Source organism: Typopeltis vanoorti, chromosome 2, assembly GCF_054136105.1.
Source record: "Typopeltis vanoorti isolate ZY-2024b chromosome 2, IOZ_Tvanoo_1.0, whole genome shotgun sequence".
In the NCBI taxonomy this organism is placed as follows: Eukaryota; Metazoa; Arthropoda; class Arachnida; order Uropygi; family Thelyphonidae; genus Typopeltis; species Typopeltis vanoorti.
In genome coordinates, this window is record NC_143550.1 from 137,689,830 (window position 1) to 137,712,309 (window position 22,480).

General features: G+C 34.8%; 1 protein-coding gene across 3 annotated transcripts in view; it reads left to right on the plus strand.

Moving 5' to 3' along the window:
• The window catches only part of LOC150109456 (trafficking kinesin-binding protein 1-like), a 574,911-nt gene that overhangs the window by 409,274 nt on the left and 143,157 nt on the right, over positions 1–22,480 (plus strand). For all 3 annotated transcript variants that reach the window (XM_090413241.1, XM_090413254.1, XM_090413248.1), the window contains 2 exons: positions 1,961–2,048; positions 8,073–8,151. In XM_090413241.1, coding sequence (XP_090269367.1) covers positions 1,961–2,048; positions 8,073–8,151 — 167 coding nt within the window. The remainder of the gene's footprint in view (positions 1–1,960; positions 2,049–8,072; positions 8,152–22,480) is intronic.

Below are 22,480 nucleotides of genomic sequence, written 5' to 3' on the forward strand. Positions count from 1 at the left end.
ATGACATAAATGGACCTCAACTAAAGAGCTAAAATCATTAAAAAAAAATGACTCAAGACACAAAGGATAACCTACAATTAGAAGGCCCATCCACAAAAGAATGGACCAATCACTACACCAACTTCTAAACAATAATAATCAAATTGAAACAAAACAAGTAAGTCGAGAAACAAATGAAGAACCGATACATTTAAATGATCTAAAGAAAATATTGGAAAAACTAAAAAAATGAAAAGCTACAAGAGAGAAGATGGAATAAATTCAGAACTATACAAATACAGCTCTGAACCATTTCAATTACGATTAATTAGATTTCTAAACAGAATATGGGAAAAAGCAAATATCCCACAAGAATGGAAGACAGCAATAGTCATAAACATATTCAAAAAAGGAAACAGAAAGGATTGCAAAAACTACAAAGAAATATCCTTATTAAATACATGCTATAAAATATTATCTAAATATGATTAAAAGTAAATTAACACCATGTGCCGAGGAAATTATTGGAGAGGAACAATACGGCTTTAGGAAAGGAAGATCCTACACAGATCCCATATTTACACTCAAACAAATTGTAGAAAAAAGAATAGAATTTAACCTGCCAAGATATATTGCGTTCCTAGATTATGAGAAAGCATATGATCAAATCAACAGGACAAAATAAATCGATATACTGTATGAACTGAAAGCTCCATCAAACCACCAAAGCAATAGCAAATATAATGGAAGAAAGTTATATTAAAATTAATAATGAAAGAACCGAAAAAATTAAAACCAACAGAGGTCTCATTCAGGGAAGTGGATTATCACCAATACTCTTCTATATATATATATATATATGGAAAAAATTTCAAGAGAATGGAGGAAAAACAAAATCATAGGAAAAAAGAATTAACCAGCCTTTTGTATGCTGAAGATCAAGTTATTTTTGCTGAAAATGAAGACCAATTACAGAAAAATCTACATGTATAGAACAAAACAATAGAACAGTATGATATGAAGATCTCAATAAATAAAATGAAATCAGTAGCATTTCAAGGTAAAGAAATTAAAAGATGCAAACTAATCATCCACAACAAAATAATAGAACAAGTGAACAAATTTAAATATCTAGGAAATTACATAAGCCCCAATGGAGAAATTGGCATTACATATAAAAAGCTAAAATTCCTAGCAGTCATCGGAACTTTGAATAGACACTTCAGTAAACAGATGTCTAGAACAACTCAAATAAAACTATATAAAATAATAGCCAAACCAATTCTGAAATATGGCAATGGAACATGGACTTAGGGAGAATGAGATAAAAGACAAGTGGAAGCTGCAGAAATGAAGTTCCTAAGACCGCTCGCAGGCTATAAAAGAATAGACAAGATAAGAAATGAAGAAATAAGAAAACAGGTTATCCATAATTAACATAACAGAAGACATCACAAACTATAGAAAGAACTGGAAAAAACATATAGAAAGAATGAACGAGGACAGATGCCAAATATTGCTTGGAAATATAAACCAGAGGGACACCGATCAAGAGGAATACCCAGAACAGTAAGTTATAAAGTAAATGTCTTTCTTTCAGTAGAATTCATTCTGATATCAATATAACAGGTGAACTTTTCATATTCTGATATCTTTTGTTTTTACCAAACTATTTTTTGAAATCTCACTTTGACAGTATTCTGTCTATTGACGTTGAACTCTATTTCAGACAGACATAGTTTGTATATGTATGAACATATAGCTTATATGATTTTTTAAAAAGGTAATTTTGTCTGAATTTAAATATTACTTCATATATTGAAAAAAGAAATGAACTGTGCAGTGTATCAAACTATATACATACATACATTTCCTTGATTGATATGAATTTATATTATTTCTGGAAGGAGATATGTTGCAATTAACTTTTCAAATATGAAACTAAGTTTTTATAATTTTTCTTTTCTTTTCCAAACTGTAGCAGAGAGAAAGGATTTGTTGTCAACTGGGATGTGCTTAATAAGAAAATCAGCTCATTGCAAGAAGAGAATTTGCAGCTTAGAACAGAGGTATATTGTGAGTAGGGGGAAGACTTAATATTAATTCTTGATATTTTGAAGCTTTTAAATTAGGACTTATTTTAAACAGAAAACAATTGATAACAAAAAGTCTGATGATATTTAAATAATTTGCTTGAAATGCTATCTTGATGGAATTGACCACAGTTGAAAACTAGCAGTCCTGAGTGAGGTAAAACACGGCCCTCTTATTGCTCTGAAATATTGATTATAATAAGATTCAGTTAATTTGACTGTAATTACTTTATTTTTCAGCAAAATTTCAGCCATGTTTCTTGGCCATCTTTAATTCAGTACAGTTACAAAAATGGAAAAGAATAATCATAACCACTTCACTTGTATATTTCTCAAATATTACTGTTATTATCTAAGACAGGGGGTCGCCAAACTTCTTTGACCGTTGACCCCCTTCAAGAATTTCTTGACTTTTTATCGACCCCTTCTATTTTACTATTACATAATTATAATAGGACAAGCAAAAAAGACGCTTGTGTGAGTTTTTAGATTGTTTATTTTATAGTTACAGTGTTTATTGTATGTATAATATAGTATATATTATTATATTGGCCTAATGTGAAAGAGATACGTTTTTGTTTTTGACGTCCTTCTTAACATTACATATTTGATAGGAGGGATAAATAATATAAAATTTAATTTAGTTAACAAAATAATAACACAATCTTCCTTATATATATATATATATGAAAATAAGACTTCTAATAAGAAAATACGAAATATTGTAGGAGGAGGCTGTTTATCCTTGTTTATTGTCAGCTTCGGCAGATGAATTTCATAAATGATTTTATAGTTGGTCGATGTGTGTATTTCTCTTTCAGTTCTTTAAAAAAGTCAAGATCTTTATCTTTCTTATTGGGATGGAGTCTTTGAAGCTGATCTTTTATTTTTGCTGGTTTCATTGCATCGTTACTAAAAGTTTTTTCACAAAGAAGACACATAGGCCTCATTTCGTTTCTTATTGAAGCAATAAACCCAAGTTTCAAATATGCTAACGAATATTGTCTGTATTTCTTTTTAGAATCTGAAGCTGCCATTGTGGTTACTGGGGTTGTAACAAAATAATTAAAATTGAAGTCGGTAAGCAAAAGTAATAAGTCTAAATAATATACCTACTCACCTATTTCTATAGGATGTACAAAACTACTAACCCTGCTCAACTCTTCAACACAGAGAAGTTTAGTTCGTGAATGAATAACGATTGAATTATAATATGTATGTTGATGAATTTTAGAACATTAATGCTCACTTGTATGTCGTTGCACAAAAATGAGACTGGGATCGAATACGTGTAAGTAAATAAGCAACCATGCATGTGTTGCAATCTTGCTCCTGCCGCACCGGCCGGGCAGGAACCACCAACATCCATATATTGGTAAATACGTCATTTTGGCTTACTTGATTGGCCTCCGTAACTATTTTTATGACCTTGCTCCATCTTACAGGTCCTATTCATTTCACTGTTCCCACGATTCACTCTTAATTGCATTGTCATTCAGGATGGAGGTAATCCAAGTTAACCGAATTAAATATTACCCGTACAATGATGTCTTATATTTTTATATCGACCACTTTGGCGACCACTGATCTAAGACATTCAGGGAGTCGAGAACTCATTGAGGGAGGCCATAGATCACCCACACCAGCTGTCATACTTTCTCCTAAACTCATTTACATTAGATGTATTCACTACTTCAAGTAGTTGAAGTAGTGAGTACATTTTTTTGGTGTTTAATAACACCAAAACTGTTACTAACCCGTACATTCAGGGCAGGCATATCTACAAAGATATCCAAAGTGCTTAATAAATATCAGCTCCTTATCACATTTAAGCCGTATATCAAGTTATCAACCCTCATCTGTTCACACAAGGACAAGCTCTCTCCTTTATCACATTCAGGAGTATATGAAGTGCCCTACTTCTGACCTGGCTTACTGTGGACAGACAGGAAATATGTTAACAACTGCCTCAGAGAACATTAAAAAAAAAATTCACCACAATCATTATGCCATTGCCTTTAGTATACAGAGCTTATTTCTTTTCATACTCTGATTTAACGTCCTGTATAATACTCATAACTTTTCTGGCGTGTGTTTTATATATTTCATTACTCCTCTCCATCTTATATTCCCTATTCCTTCCACATTATCTTCTTATAGGTCTTCTTGCTTAATAAGATTGCAATTAAGACTCTGTCTGTCCTGCGCGTGTGTGTGTGTGTGTGTGTTTTAATTAATATGCTTTCAAATATAGTAGCAAATTACAGATCAGTTCAATTCTGGAATAAGTGAATAGGAATATGATACTCTGTGGTGGTAATTTATTCACATTTTATAATGAATAACAGTGGAATTGGAAAGGAAATAGTTACAGCATGATGCTGCTAGACTTTACAAAAGCACTTTGCAGAATACTGCATGGTAAACTATTACAGATGGAGCAAATGGGAATTGATAGGATGGTGTCTTGACAGACATACATCAGAGAGCACTGTATGGTGGAGTAGAATCAAGGTGAATAAGGGCAACTAGTAGATTGTCACTAAATCCACTACTCTTTAATTTGTATATTAATGATTCAGGGAAAGATAAGGGGTGGTGGTGGATATTCTGTGTATGTTGATGATGAAAAAATAGGGGGGGGGCAATAGTTGATAAACGTGATAGATATCCTGCAAGATGATTTAAATAAATTGGCAGTGTGACAAAGGGCAGTGGTTGCCAATTTAATGTTGCGAAATGTAAGTTAATCTGAAAAGTAAGTAATCTTTTCAGGATGAAAAGATTACATACTATATCATATTGATGGTACACAGGAAACTGATGAAGCCACAGATCTGGGGATGATGATGAACAGCAATTTGAAGTTCAGGGGACAATTGCAAAAGTTGGCAAAATAGCCTTAAAATTACTGGGATGTTGAAGAACACATTGACAAGTAACGATAGGGAGGTTATTATTCCTCTTTATATTGCTTTATTCAGCAGCATCTTGACTTGTGCATAGATTTAGTTGCATTCTTCTTGGATCAGGAGGTGGTTGAGTGGATTCAGAGATGAGTGACCAAACTGGTGATTCGTCTGTGGAATGCTCCTTATGATGAGGACAGACTGAAGGTTTGCAAGTTGCAGAGTTCAGTTTGACAGGTAGAAGAGATGTGACATGATAGAAACTTAAGTTACTAATGGGATTCTATAAGGTTGACACAAAAGAAATTTTTCAATACACAATGGGGGGGGGAAGAATATGGGGTCATCTCTTATTAGATTTTTTACTTGGAAAGTGATGAATGAGTGGAATGGAATGCTAGAGGGAATATATGAGGGCTGTTCAATAAGTCAGTGCAAAGTCGAAGAGATGGCACTACCAGTATGTATCAAGGTTAATTTTAGTTGCTGGCAACTGTTGGAGGATCACACACTAAGTTTCAGTCAGATAGATCTATTACTCTGTGTTTGGTGTTAATTTGAATCGATCCAGTACTGTGATTTGTGAAAAACGGATTAGAAAGAATTTCATGTAGTGATTCTTTCTAATCCATTTTTCACAAATTTTGAAAAGCAAAATGGCTCAGGAAACCAAAGCTAACCTTTATAAACATTATGGTGAGTCTGCACCTTCGATTAGAATGGTTTATAAGTGGTTTAGTAACTTTACAAGTCATGCTAAATGTTCTAGACTCCCTGTTGAGGTCACTACTCCAGAAATTATTGAAAAAATCCATGATATGGTGATGGATGATAGAAGAGTGAAGGTGCGTGAAATTGCTAAGGCTGTGGGCATCTCAAATGACCGTGTACATAATATTTTACATGAACATTTACATATGAGAAAACTATCCGCAAGATGGGTGCCATGTTTGCTCACACTGGATTAAATGCATCAACGTGTGAACTGTTGCAAGGACAGCTTCAAGCTGTTTTGTTTCAACAGCATCCAGAGGAATTTTTGTGTCGTTTTGTAACAGTGGGCGAAACCTAGATTCATCACTACCAGCCTGAGACCAAGGAACAGTCAAAACAATGGGTTGCAAGCGGGGAATCTGCACCAAAGAAAGCAAAAACCGTTCCTTTAGCAGGAAAGGTTATGGTCTCGGTCTTCTGGGTTGCTCTTGGCACAATCTTCATAGACTCTTGGAAAAGGGCAACACAATTACAAGAGTGCATCTTTGCTGGATCGTTTAAATAATGAAATAAAGAAAAAACGACCACGTTTGGTGAAATTTTTTCACCACGACAACACATCCACTTACTCTTCTGCAATTGTGATCACATAATTGTTCAATTTACGATACGAAGTCCTTTTGCAACCCCCCCCCCCCCCTACTCTCCAGATTTGGCTCCCTTGGACTACTATCTGTTTCCAAACATGAAAAAATGGCTGGCAGGAAAGAGATTTTCATCAAACAATGAGGTGATTGCTGAAACAGCTGCCTGTTTTGAAGAGTTGAACAAATCGTACTATATGGAGGGAATCAAAAAACTCAAGCATCGTTGGACTAAGTATATAGACCTCAAAGGAGACTACGTTGAAAAATAAAAAATGTTTGTCCCCAAAAAATTATGTTTTCTTCATTTTTGCATGGACTTATTGAACAACCCTCGTAGTTTACGGAGAGCTTTAATAGGTGTTGTGTGAATAATTGTTAGTGTGGGTTTCTCGCATTGAGTGCTTTTACTCTATGGAGATACATTATATAATAATAATACATCTTGCCTTAATTATTTCGTAGAACCTTATTTTTATATTTCAATTTTTAAAATGACATATAATTTTGCTAAACAATTGTCCATGTTAGAATTATAGTAAAAAAAAAAAAGTTACACTTAATGGAATAGTTTTATTGTAATGATGTTTTTAGTAGATTGTATTGGAATATATATTTTATTATTAAATATTGTAATTGCTAACATGAAAGAAGTCAAGAATTGAATTGAATTATTTAGAATGTTGTGTGTGTGTGTGTGTGTGTGTGTGTGTGTGTGTGTGTGTGTGTGTGAGAGAGAGAGACTGATGTTATGCTATGCTATAAAGGTAAGTAAATACATATTTACTTACTGATCGATTCCAAAACTGAAAGAGATTTCTTTTAAATTAATTTATTTTTATTTGTGTGAAAGAAAAATATGGAATTATGTCTTAGTAAACTTATAAAAAAATTTTACCTCTGGCAAAGATGTGTTTGTCAGTGATATCGGCAGGCACATTATGTCAAGCACTAATATGTGACTGGTAAAATTTGTATATTGTCATGAAGCATTGTTGATTTGGCATAAGTATTTCTTAATCCCTTAAGGAGTTGTTTAATGGTCAAAATGAGATAATTGGGAGGAGACTTCCATATCACCTTTAAAGAATGAAGAAAAACTGACTAGTTCCTCACCACATGAAGGTGAGGACCAATCCTCACCTTTATGTGGTGTGCCCTGTTAGTAATTATCTGCTGGATAACTGAATGAATGAAGATAGGCAGCTAATTTGGGACTTAGCTGACCAAATTGTACCCTTATTGGCTTAAACCAGAAATAAACATGGTACAGCATGATGAAATGTCATGCCAGCAAGGATGTTTCTTAGTTAAACAAGGTTCCCTGCTGCTGTTTTTGTCAAGAAACTAGGTTGAGCAGTGAAAAGTCAGTTTCTGGAGCAAACTCCAACTCGATATCTAGAAGATATCGAGTTGGAGTTTGATGATTAGGAACCATCAGCATAAGGAGTATCAATGGAAAGGAAATTGAACTTGCAGAATAACTGGAAAAGTAAAATACCATGGTGTCAGCAAGTTACACTTAAACAGAAGTTTAAGTAACTTATTAAAAAGTTTATAAATTATTGAAACAAGGAAAACATGAATATTAAGTTGATTGTGAATCCTAATTTGTGAGAATGAATATCAAATTTTAAAATAAAAATAAAATAAACAAAATAGCCTTTAGGATTTTATACGAAAGATGATTTTTCCATCGAGTTCCTTTTTTTTTTTTTTTTTTTTTTTAACAGGCTGTATTGCGTACGGCAGATATTGAGAAAGAAGAAAAGAAAGAAATGCAACTTATTAACGACTGTGTGAAACAACTAAGTAAGAACAATAATTTTTTAGTATTTCAAATTATATATATGTGTGTGTGTGTGTGTTATGGGCCAAGCGACTAATAGGTCATTATTCATAATGCCCGGCCATTATAAATAATGACTAAAACAGCTGCGCAGCCTGATAAATATTGATTCATTTATTAAATTGACCAGACCTTATGAATAAAGTTGCATTCCCTTTGGGCAATTTGATTTTCAAAAAAAAAAAAAAAAACTCCTAACCTAAATTACGATCATCTCCCTAGTAATATTTTTATATTTCATACTTAAAATATAACACGGTGCATGATGCCCATATGGGCATCATGCAATATCTGAAATATTTCTTCAGTGTGAATGTGATATTTAATGAAATTGCCATGCATGTTACAATACCCATATATAATGTTATGTTATGGGCCAAGTCACTTCGGTTTTTGATTCGTTCACTTTTTCTATCATTGTCAAATACGCTAATTTTGTAAAAATTTGATTGATCTGGACAAAGTTCTCTTCACGTCCCCCAACAATAAGAAATCCGGAGAGTCTCTCCTCCCCCAACCTCTTCTAATACTGCCAAAAAGGTATCATTATTATCACTTTGCCCGACATAGGTCAACACATAGGTCAACAGTATTCTTGTTGACCTATGTGATAAATTATGATAAACAACGTGAAATTTATTACTGTGCCTGATTTTGTTTTTCATTATTCATAATGGCTGGGCATTTAGATATTAATCATTTAGTCCATAACATTATGGACTGTATAAAGAGTGCATCCATCTTCTTCCTTAGCTTACTGAACCTCTAAGGTTCTTTGCTGCAAGTACCAACTTCTTCCATTTCTTTCTGTCTTGAGCTTTTTCATTCCAGTCCTGGATTCTTATCCTTCCACTGCAGCCATGGTTAAGTTTCTCCTCAGTCTTCATCTTGAATTCTTGTTTAGCCATTCTTTTCACATGGCCAAGCTGTCTCAATCTGCAAGCTCTGATTTCATCAACTAATAAAATCTTCAGAAAAGTCGATGGACCTGTAAGAGATAACACAACAGATCCATCGATTTTTCTGAGGATTTTATTTTCAGTGATTTGCTTTGCTTTTGAATCTTGATCTGTTATGCTCCAGGTTTCTTCTCCATATAAAACAATAGGTTCTAATGATTGTCATGTATATTTCAGTTTTAACTGCGCTTAATAGAACTTTGGAAGATAGTATATGATGTAGTAAATGTCTGTGCGGTTAGCGTAGTGGCTTTGCGCTTCGCATCCATATGCCTGGGGAAGGAGTGTCCCAGGCTTGATTCCCGTCAAAGACGCGAGGAACTTGAGGATCTTCCTCAGGCATAGCCAGGTTAGGCCGGTCTTGGGCACGAGCAGTAGGGTTTTTTCTGCCAGTTTATCTGGCGTTTTTCATCCCGCAAACAGGCAAACCAGCCCCGTGAAGATACACCTCTACGGTCAAGAATATATCCCCCCAGTGGCAGACCAGGCGACAGGTCAGTTGGGAGTGGTACTAACAAGTAGTCGCATCTAAGTAACATGCGGACCCTGCATAGGAAGCGGGAATAATGCACAGTGAAAGAAAGAAAGAAAGTAAATGATGTAGTAAATGAGATCTGTTGGAGGCACATGTTCTAGCTTTTATTTCTTTATTAAGTTTATTATCTCACATAATCAGCATTTCAAAATATTTGAAGGAAGCAACACTTTGAAATTTCAGATTATCAATAGTAAACTGGTAATTTTCTCCTTGATTGTGATTTTTGCATACTTTTAAATATTCAGTTTCATCCTGGTTGATTTGTAATCCTAGTTTTTCAGCAGTAGTTTTGAGTTTCATAAATATTATTCTGTCTTCACCATTTTCTCCAACAAGGCATATATCATCTGCATATCTTAATATTACTACTCATAATCCTAATAATACTACTGTTCTTTTGTATTATCTTCTACAGTTTCTTGAATATATTTTTAATGCTAAATTAAAAAGGATGGCCAAAGGGTATCTCCTTGTATCAATCCTCTCTCAATGAAAAGGTTCAGATGCTTTGGCTGTCAGTGGTGCAAATTTTGATTAAATGTATTATCTTATGAGGTATTCCTATTTCATTTAATACTTCCCAAAGGCCTTCTCTGTGAATGTTATCATATGCTTTTCTAAAATCTATAAATAAAACATGGACCTGTAGATTATATTCCCATTTTTTTATAGTGTCTAAGTGTAAAAATATGGTCAACTGTTGATCTGTTTCTTTGGAATCCTGCTTGTTATTCACCGATATTTTCTTCAGCATAAGGTAAGATTTTTTTTTAGTATAAATTAGATACAATTTTGTAGCCCACTAACAGTAGCGATATTTCTCTGTAATTTTCACATTCATATTTGTTTCCCTTTTTGTATATTGGAATGATTAAGCGATTCTTTCTATTTTGACGGTATCTTTTCTGTTTCCCATATTAAATTGACCAGCTTATATATATGAGTGGTTAATTCACTTCTCCCATATTTGTTGTTGTTTAATTTTGAGGGTATATATCAGAACACAGAATTATAAGTAAATAATTATTTATTGACTTATTGCTGATATTTCACTGGTGTTATAATGAGCATCTTCAGAGCACAAAAACATAGTTTGTGACAGTACGTGAGACTACAGACTACAACAACATGGTGTAACAAAGGGACTAGTTTGACAAAATTGTAGCAATAACACAAAGGCTGAAGTCCTAAAAAAAAAAAAAGAGCGTGAAAGCAGGTACTAGTTAGGTCTTAAGATGACTGTCTTCCAAATCTTAGGCAAATTTATACAGCCATATTTGTTGAGATTTGGAGCTTTTGTGCAGTACTTTTCTTTTCTTCCAGTCAATCTTGTGTGCAGGGTATCCAAAGCATGGTCTACTAGGCCGACTTGCCATAGTGATAGTGCCAAATATATCTTTTATGTTCACTGATGCAGATGTCCACAATTCTTCCTATTTGACTGTAGTAGGCTTGATCACACAAGCAGGGTACTTCGTAGACTCCTGGATGCGATAAAGGAGAGATGCTATCCTTGGGTGAACGGATGAGAGTTGCTAATTTGACACGCAGTCTGAATACAGTGATAGTTGATGTTTATTGAGAATTCTAGATATCTTTTCCGATGTGCCTTTAACGTATGGGATGGTGACTGTTTTGTCGTAGTCCTCCATGGTAGATAGTGGGAGGGGTTTCTTAGGAGCATTTAGTATTTTGTTTATCTTATGGGGATTATAGCCATTGGCCAAGAAGGTGTGGCATAAGTGAGCCAGTTCAGCAGCAAGAACATTGTCATTGGAACAGATTGCTCTTGCTCTGTGGGTTAGCGTTTTTAAGATACCATACTGTTGGGAAGGGTGATGGTGTGATTGTTTGTGTAAATATCTCCCTGTATGTGTGGGTTTTCTAAAAACTGCGAATGATAAGGAACCATCTGGAAGACATGTGATTAGTGTATCCAGGAAGGGCAGGCAGTTATTAGCTTCCACTTCCATTGTAAAGTGGATTTTTGGATGTTGGCTATTTAAATGCGCTAAGAATGTATCCAATGTGCCTGGGCCATGTCACCAAATAGCAAACACATCATCATCATAGCGTAGCCAAAGTGTTGGTTTGAGAGTGGCAGTATTGATAGCTAGTTTTTCGGTGTTCTATGTAGAAATTGGCTAAGGGGGGAGCCCATAGTTGTCCCATCTAATTGTTTGTATATTTTCCCTTTCCATGTGAAATATCCTGCATGTATTGTGAATTTAAATAGTTCAAATATATCAGGGGAAAAGTATGACTTTAGCAGATTAAGTCTGCTAAAGTCACACTATATATATATATATAGTGTGACATATATATATATATATATATATATATGTATGTATGTATGTATAATATTTTTTTTAGATAGAGGACACCTAATCTGGACTTTAGTCTTTGTAATTGTTGCTACAATTTTGTTAAACTAGTCCCTTGGTTGCGCCATGTTGTTGTTGTAGTTTCGCATACTGTGACAAACTGTGTTTTTGTGCTCTGAAGATGCTGGTTATAACACCAGCGAAATATCAGCAATAAGTCAATAAATAATTATTTACTTATAATTCTGTGTTTGAGGTGCTTAAGGGTCAAAGCTGTATAACTGAGAGGAAATCGCCACATAGTCTTTAAAGGAATGCGGAGAACTGACCAAAGCTTCTGACCTAATGTCCAATCCTCACCTTCTTGTGGTGCACCCTGTTGGGTATCTACTTGGATACTGAACGAATGAGGATGGGCTGACAATTTGGAATTTAGCCGACCAAATTGTATTCTTATTGGCTTAAACTAAACGATGGTACAACATGACAAAATTTTATGCCAACTGGGACGTCGCCCATTTAAACAAGGCCCCCGTTGTTTTCGCCAGGGAACCAGAGTGAAAAGTCAGCTACTGGAACAAATCTGAAAACACACCCCAACTCAACATCACCAGAGTTAAAGATCGGTACTAGGAAAATTATAGATAGGAAGTTAGTAATGATGTAAATTTTTCATGCAGTACTATCATATCCTGTACACTCATTGAGGGTACATAGCAGGAATTTGATGATGATGATGAATTCTGTGTTCTGATATATACCGTCAAAATTAAACAACATGAACGACAAACACATAAACCTTTCTACACATTTTAGGCTACTATTTCATCGGTACCTGATGATTTGTTGTCTTTGAGCTGCTTTATACCTTCTATTGCAGCTATTGAAAAAGTATAACAAGTATGATGATTATCATCATCATCATCATCAGTATCCTGCCATGTACCCTCAAGGGGTGTACAGGATATGATAGTACTACATGAAAAAAATTACATCATTATTAATTTCCTATCTACAATTTTCCTCCAAATCAGTTTGTTACTTGTCAAGACTCCAACATTATCAGATCTTATATTTCTATCGTCTAAAGCACTTTGTACTGTATCAATCCACCTATATCTTGGTCTTCCTCTGGGTCGTTTTGCTGCCAACCTGGCAGAGAACACTTGTTTTGCTAATCTTTCCTCACCCATTCTGTTTAAGTGACCATACCACCTGAGATTAGCTCTGCTAATGCATTCCTGGATGCTGACAATGTCAAGTTCTTTCCTGATATCCTCGTTTTTAATATGATATTGCCATTGATGCCATCTGTTCACGCCTATAATCTTTCTCAGGACTCTCATATCTGTGGTCTCTAGTCTTTGGTCAAGTGTTTTACTTCTGACCCAGCTCTCAGATCCATAAGTTAAAACTGGTTTGAACACTGTCTTGTATACAGCTAATTTAGTGTTCCGACTAATTTCTCTCTTATTCCATATGAATTTATTCAATTGACTTCCCACCGTACCAGCTTTGCTGATTCTGTTGTCTATTTCTATATTTAATTTACCATCTTCAGTAAAAATCGTGCCTAAATAGCTGAAATGTTTTACTTGTTCCACAGGTTCTCCATTCACAATGCATTTGACATTTTCAATGATTCTGCCTATTTTCATTGTCTTTGTCTTTTTATTGCTGACCTTCATACCATATCTATTACAACAGCTATTCAATTTAGTCAGAGAATCTTGCAGACTTGTAGCAGATTTATTCAGAAGTATAACATCATCCGCATAAAGCAAAGAGCTGACATTAACATCTCCAATTTTGATATCATGTTTAATACCACTTTCCTTCATAATGTGATCCATATAGAGAATGAATAACTGAGGGGATAATGTACATCCTTATCTCACACCAGATTTAACATTAAACCATCTTCCTGTACTTCCTTCAATTCTAACTGCTGACTTACAACTCAAATAAAGACTAAGTATTGCTTGATATAATGCCCCATTCACACCATATAACTGCAGCGTATTGAATAGCTTCTCTCTTGGCACCTTGTCATATGCCTTTTCCAGACCAACAAAACCTAAATACAGATCTTTGTTATATTCCCATGCTTTCTCGACTATTTGTCGTAAAGTGAAGATCTGATCCTGCCAGCCTCGATTTGGCCTGAATCCAGCTTGTTCTTCACCAAGCTTTTCTTCCACAATTCTTCTCAACCGTTTCTCAAGTATACTTGCATAGATCTTGCCAGGAACACTCAGTAGGGAAATACCTCTGTAATTCTCACATTCAGTTTTATTTCCCTTTTTATATATGGATACTATGAGAGCTCTACTCCAATCATCGGGAATTCGTCCCTCTGTCCAGGCTTTCTGAACTATGCAGTGCAGCCACTGTAAGACTCTTATACCACCATACTTCAGCATTTCTGGTCGAATATCATCTACTCTTGCTGCCTTTCCACATTTCAATCCTTTGATGGCTTTTTCTACTTCAAGTATGGATATGTATTCCTACCTGCATGCCTGGTCAGTGTTTTTTACCACTGTGCTGTCATCACTGCTCGTTTCATTTAGCAGTTTTTCAAAGTAATTACTCCATACTTCAAGGATATCTTTTTCTCCCATTTTCATGTCACCTTTATCATCTCTAATTCCTTTTACAGCACTCTTTCCTCCATTCTTAAGCTTCTTCAACAACCTCCAGAATATTTTGCCACCTTCTTGATATTTATTTTCTATATTCTTGCCAAAGTTCTCCCATGACTTTTGTTTAGCTAGTTTTACACAGTGTTTAGCATTATTGCATTTGTCTCTATATTCTCTAAGAGCACAAGCTGAGTTATTTGACAGGAACTTTTGGTATGCTTTCTTCTTTTCCTTCACTGCCTCTTTAACTTCCTGTGTCCACCAGGGAGTTCTGATATTTTTATCCTTACAGACAACCTCACCACATGCCTCTCTGGCAGAATCAATCAATGTTTTCTTCAGAGTTTGCCACTGAATCTCCAAGGTTTGATTCCTGTTCTCAAACTCTTTCATTTTTTCTTCAATAATCTTTGTGTATTTTAGTCTACAGTTCATATTTGAGAACTGCCCAACTTTTATTCGCTTTAAAACTTTCTTACATGTTATTCTTTTCAATATGAAATTCAATTTTATCCTGCTCAAGACTAAATAGTGATCACTTCCAATTTCAAATCCTCTGTACACTCTGGTGTCCTGCACCAGGGAGAAAACATCACTATCAACAATAACATAGTCAATGAGACTTTTCTTATTCCTAGCCTCTTCTCTCCATGTGAATTTGTGCACATTTTTATGTTGGAACATGGTGTTAGTAATAACCAGTCCATGTCCTGAGCAGAAATCCAACAGATATTTGCCATTATTATTAGCTTTGCTCTTTTCTCCAAATTTTCCCAAAATATTTTTGTATATCTCACAATCATTTCCTACTCTGCTATTTAGATCCCCAACAAGGACCAACTTTTCATTTTTCATTGTGTCAGTTGCTTTTTCTAAATCCTCAAAAAATTCCTCCACTTCTACCTTAGTAGAACCTTCTGTGGGACCATAGGCACAAATAAGTCTCATTGTCCAGTTCCCCATTCTCATATTTGCCCACATTACTCTACTTGAGATTGCCTGCCATTCAAGAAGATTAACCTCGTATTTTGTGTTGAATACTGTGGCTACTCCTTCTTTTCCTTGATTGTCATTGCCTGAATATAACATTTTGTATTTATTGCTCAGAAAGATCTCACCAGTTTTGGTCTTTTTTGTTTCAGTCACCCCTATTATGTCGATCTGGTACTTATCTAATTCCTCAGCTAGCTCCATTTCTTTGCCATTCAGGCTTCTTACGTCGATAGTACCGATCTTTAACTCTGGTGATGTTGAGTTGGGGTTTGTTTTCAAATTTGTTCCAGTAGCTGACTTTTCGCTGTTCGCCCTGGTTCCCTGGCGAAAACAACGGGGGCCTTCTTTAACCGGGCGACGCCCCAGCCGGCATGAAATTTTGTCATGTTGTACCATCATTCTATACTTTGGTTTAACCAATAAGAATACAATTTGGTCGGCTAAATCCCAGATTGCCAGCCCATCCTCATTCGTTCAGTATCCAAGTAGATATCCAACAGGGTGTACCACGCGAAGGTGAGGATTGGACATTAGGTCAGAAGCCCTGGTCGGTTCTCCACATTCCTTTAAAGGCTATGTGGAGGTCTCCTCTCATTTATACAGCTTTGACCCTTAAGCACCCCGTATGATAATTATTCTGTTTTAAAGACTCAGCAGGTTCATTACAATTTAGGAGTTTAAGTACTTTCTCCATCCCTTTGCTATTTCATCTCTAGTGGCTGGTATTTGTTCATTGCTGTTGTTGATTATTGTTGTTTTCATATGTGGGCCTTTTTTTTTCATGGAAATTTTTTTTTTTTTTTGTCTGATTATTTAATGGGCTTCCTTGCTGCTCTTTTTGTATCTCTGAGCAGCATGGTCTGCTAGACTCAGTATCATTTGGACCATTAAGCCAAGCGCTTCTATCTTTTTTTCTTTACTGCCAGTTCGCATTCTTATTAAACCATTTTTTATGCCGTATTTTACTTTGAATTTCAATTGTGTTTTCTACTGCTATTTTTATGCTATCCTTGATGTTTTTAATCTCATGGAAAGGCTTATGTGTTGGTAGTAAATGTTAATTTATTTTCACAGTATTGATTACAACACAGAATGATAATTAATTAATATTTATTAACTTATTAGCTGATATTTTGCTGGTATTTTATCCAACATCTTCAGAGCACAAGAACAGTTTCTCAGAGTACACGAAACGATTTGGTATAACAGTTGGACTAGTTTTAAAAAATTGTAACGAACAGCACAAGGAACTAAAGTCCTAATTATGTGCCATCTATGTTGGAAAAAGAGAGAAATAAAAGTATTAATTAGATCTTAAAACAAGTGTCTTCCAGATTTTTGGTAAATTTATACAGCCATATTTGTTGAGGTTTGGAGTATGTTTTAAAGCTGTTGTTGACTCTGAAACTAATTCCTCTGTCTTATAATGACTTCTGTGTAGCACTTTTGTTTTCTTCCATTTTATAGACCCAACTTGCCATAACAATAGTGACAGATGTATTTTTTTTTATATTTACACAAACAGTCACACATCATCCATCTCAACAGTATGGTATCCTAAAAACACTAATTCACAGAGCTAGAGTTATCTGTTCCAATGACAATGCTCCTGCAGCTGAACCTGCTTGCATCACACTTGCTTAGCCAATGGCTGTAATCCTCATGGGATAGCAAAAATACTAAATGCTCCCCAGAAATCCCCTCCACACAAAACTCTTACCATCCTATACATTCAAGGCACATCTGAAAAGATATCTAGAGTGATTAATAAATATCTCCTATGCACCATTTTTAAACCATATGTCAAATTGGCAACTCTCATCTGTTGACCTAGGGACAAACTTTCTTCTTTTTTATCACATCTGGGAGTTTATGAACTGCCTGTTCTTGTGACCTGGCTTACTATTAACAGACAGGAAGAACTGTTGGCATCTACCTTGGTGAACATAAAAAATATATCTGGTGCTATTGTTATGGCAATTCAGGTCTAGCAGACCATGTCTTGGATACCCCTCCCTGACAAGGATCATATGGAAGAAAACAAAAGTGCTACACAAAAATCATTGTAAGTCAAAGAGATTGGTTTTGGAGTCAATAGTAGCTTTAAAACATACTCCAAACCTCAACAAATATGGCTGTATAAATTTACCAAAAATCTGGAAAACAGTCATTTTAAGATCTAATTAAAACTTGTTTTCTTTTTCCAACATAGATGGTACCTAATTAGGACTTTAGTTCCTTGCGTTGTCTGTTACAATTTTTTAAACTGGTCTCACTGTTACACCAAATTGTTATTGTTTCATGTACTGTGACAAACTGTTCTTGTGCTCTGAAGATGCTGGATATAATGAAATATCAGCTAATAAGTTAATTGATATTAATTATTTTCTTATCATTCTGGGATGTTTTCAATATTTTTATTCTCTCCCAGCTGCTTGTTTTTCAATTTCATGAACGGTGCATAAATCTTGTAAATTAATTTTAAGAAACTAAAAAATTCATTCTTTGGACAATTTTTTGCTATGCTACAGTTTTTCCATTTGATTTTTAGAGCAAACTTTGATAGTATGCTATTTTAAAATAGGCATTTTACTTTACAATTGATGACTAATTCAGTTTGGAACTAACAGCCTTTCTGGATATGACTAAATAACCAAGGATTAGATATGCTTGGTGTTGTAATACTTGTAATGCATTCCTCCTTTCCATTTTCTCTCTTCTTTTCTGCATTTTCTTGCACCTAACATGATTTGAACATTTGTTGAATAAATCATCCTGAGTGAGAGGAATCATATAAAAGTAGTTAGTAACAAATGATTCCTGTGCTTCTGAAAGTGTACACAGGCAGTTTAGTGTATCATTTTAATTATCATTTTATTGAAATTATAGTTTGACTTCTCTTGAATTGCCTTAAGGATTTCATTGTACAACAAGTACTTTTTTACTCTTATAATTATCCAGCCTTGATATGGAGTGGGATCTTATTGGAGTAAAATGCATGGTTATTTTCAAGTCGTCATCGTCTGGTAGCATCCTCTAGCAAGAGGATTGCAGCAGATGAGCACTCTTCTCCATTTCTCTCTGTCTGTCGCTTCCATCATTCTTAAACCAGTCCATTCCACGATGTCATTAAACCACTCTCTAGTTGGTCTTCCACGTCTTCTCTTCCCCTCAACTTATCCATATGGGAACAAGTGACCTCCCCGGTAGCCAATTGCGCAGTTCCGGACCCAGGGGACCCATCCTGAGCTGTGCATCGCTTGTCATTTTGATCTTTACTGCTCATCCAAACTAGGGAAAAAGTAGGAGCATAGTGGTTTCCCGTTGCCTTCTATGCATGAAGAGATGAAAAAAGTAGAAACATTGAAAAAATCACCCCCTAGCCCTCGATTACTCTAATAGCATTGGGGGGGGGGGAAGAAACAAGAAAGAAGAAAAGGATAGAAAGAAATAAGAGTAGGAACCATCCTATAGATAATATAATAGATGTATATTACATGAAATAAGGTATGGTCCAGCATCAGGTACCTCGGGTTTGCCACTCCCGTACTTACTAAAGTGAGCCCTTGAGGTTTTTCAAGTATGCAAGTTAAAATTCATTCTTTATTAACTGCACGAGTGAAGTATGGCCTAATTTACTCAGTTAATGAAGCATACCTTTTACCTTGCTTGCTTAAAAGCAGATATTCTTTTTCGTTTTCTCAGTGTTTTGCTGTTGTGTATTAAGATAGAGAGTGTTCAGAAGCCTCTCATTGCATTTATTTTGAGCTTTAATTTTTTCAAAACTGCATTTGATATTTTATTTCACATTTAGTTTTAGTCATCAAATTCCTAATTATGTGCCTTCAAAGGTAAGGGTAGGGGTGTAATATAACATGAAAAGTTTACATTATTACTATCTTCCTGTCACAATTTCCTCCAAAATCAGTCTTGAGGACGTTAACATTGTCATATCTTATGTTTCAGTCATTCCATCTTGATCTTTCTCTGAGTCTTTTACCACCCTGTTATCAAATACCTACTTTGTTAATTTTCCTTTCCCCATACTGTTTAAGTGACCATACCACTGTACATTAACTTTACTCATGCCAACCATGTTGAGTTCCTAATATCTACATTGTTAATATGATTCTAACATTGATGCTATCTTAATTTTTCTCACTATCTTAATTTTTCTCAGAACACTGTGGTCTTAATCTTTGAATTGTTTTGCTTCAAACCCAACTCTCTGATTTTGAGTTGGGTCAGCAAGAGTCAAATTTTTTGGATACTATCAAGTAAAACATTCATATATGGGCATAATTTTTAGTCAGCACGGCAAATTGAATATAGAAAAAGACAACTCCAGAATTAGCAAAACTCATATAGTAAAGAATCGATTGAATAAATTTATATGGAATAAGAGAAATGAGAACACTAAATTAGGTGTATACAGGACAGTGTTCAAACCAGTTTTAAATTCTGGATGTAAGAGCTGGATTGTAAATAAGAATCAATCAAAAACTGGAGACCACAGATATCAGAGTCACTTAAAAAATTAGAGCAGTAAACAGCTGGTATTATCGATGGCAGTACCTTACAAGTCTTTTTCTTAGAAAGAATGCATTAACCAGATAGATTGGTGTTCGTTGTGACCACCTTCTTCTGATACAAAATGATCGTGCCACTATTTTTTTATGGAAATCCCAATATTATCACAAATGGTTATAAAGGCCAGAATAAAGATGAATCTTGTTAATAATAGATTTGAAAATAGATTATACTTTAAGAATTTCTTAAACATAAGATGAAACATTTTTGAAATTCAAGACAGTGACAAAACGCTGAGTTTGGAGTTGAATTATGATGGGATGACTGATTGTTGTACATGTCTCATTAGATTCAGAGGAAAGTAGGGGAATTAGTGATGCCAATTTTAATGAACAATGACCACTGAAATGTCTATAGAAGAAGAATGTAGCAGAAATTGACAAAATGTATGGAATGAATTGGTGAGAGATGAGTTACAAATCCATCTAATTGGTCTCTTCTGTATTGACAAGAATTTTTATGCAGTTCTTTGGCCAAATTATGAGAACAGTACTCCATGGTTAGATGTCACAATTTGTTAATAATTGTTAATTCATGTTGTGACATGTTATTAACATGTCACAACATGTTAATAATTGTTCAGAGGTAAACTAATGCATGGAGTAAAAGATAAAACTTAAGTTTCTTAGGATGCTGAGGAGGCAATGCTTGCAATGTTTATACCAAAAGATATTGAAGATTAAATTTATTCCAAGAAAATAAATATTTTGTCTGTTGATTTGGTATTGTCAAAAGCAAAAGTAAGAGAAGAATTCTTTTTTGAAGGAAATAGATTGAGCTCTGTTTACACTTAATTAACAAAGGTATTAATTCTCTACTGAAAGATATTTTAGTGATGATCACAGTTTCATTTATTTGCATAGTACAAAGCATTATCATTCAAAACGATAAATGAGATGTATGGTGAGTTAGTGAAACATGTTGACATACAGAAACAAAATATTTTTTAAAATAGAAAACAAGTGAAAGAACAGAACCTAGCCAGCACAGTTTATTAGCACAACTGCTATGGGAAGTCCCTTGTCACCTGCACTTTCCACTTTTTATATAGAGTCTTGAGGAATCCCTATTATCTTCAATACAACCCCAATCTTCCTTTTGGGCATGATATGTGGATGATGTGTTCCACCTGACCATACTCAGAAGTATCTCTAACCTTTTTTAAACCAAAATCAACAGCTGTCACCCATGCATCAACGAAGTTGATGCATGGGTGACAGGTTTATGATTTATGAAGATAGGTTTATGCTACATCTGTTCACCATAAACCTATCTTCACAGGCTGCTACATACAAGATTCAGCACATCATTCATCAAAAAAAATAATAATAATAAATCAATAGGCACTTTCACATCTTTGCTGCTCCTCCCAAGCTTTCCAAGAAGGATTGAGTAGCATCCAATGCATCGTACTACACATTAGCTTAAGGAAGTTTAAACACATCCTGTACACTTACAAGCCTATTGCAAAGAACTCTGAACCTGTATGGTAAGTCTCTATTCCATACAATGCTGGCATCTCTGAGACAATTGCTAAGATCTTGAAAAGATGCAATTGTTAATTCTTCCCTACCAACAAAATATCTTCTTGTTTACCATCCATGAAAGATAAACAGCCACCTCTCTCTCTCTCTCCGTGGTGTTTACTAGGTTCATTGTGATTGCCTCCACTTGTACTTTGGACAAACAGGACATTCTGTCAAAAAACAACTCCAAGAACACCAATCTTATATCAACAACAATAAACCTGAAAAATCTGGCATTGCTCAGAATGAAGTGGACACTGACCTACAATATCCTCTGATCCAATACTCGCTTTTTACATCATGCAAGTTTAGGTTTAAGCAATTATTTAAAGAGAGTGCTGAATCATCTCTACACTGTCCAAATTTAAATTGGAATGATTGCCTCTTTATTGCCAAGATTTGGGATGCTCATCCTCATAAAGGACAAGCAAAAATGGGCTCCACCCCACATCCTTTTTTCTTTTAATATGCTGTATCATTCAATTATCTAAATTTAATTTTTGTTTCAATTTTTTTTTTTTTTTGGCTTTAATTGTAATCTTATTTTATTTTGTAACCACCTGCTAGGTGACATTCCAGCATGTGACTCAGCTGTGTAAATAGGTTTAACATTTTTTGATCTTAGCTTCACCTTGTGATTATGCTGATGCACTGATGATGGTCAGTTAATTTCTCATTGAAATATTTTCAGTAATAAAAATTATACAAATTAAGTGG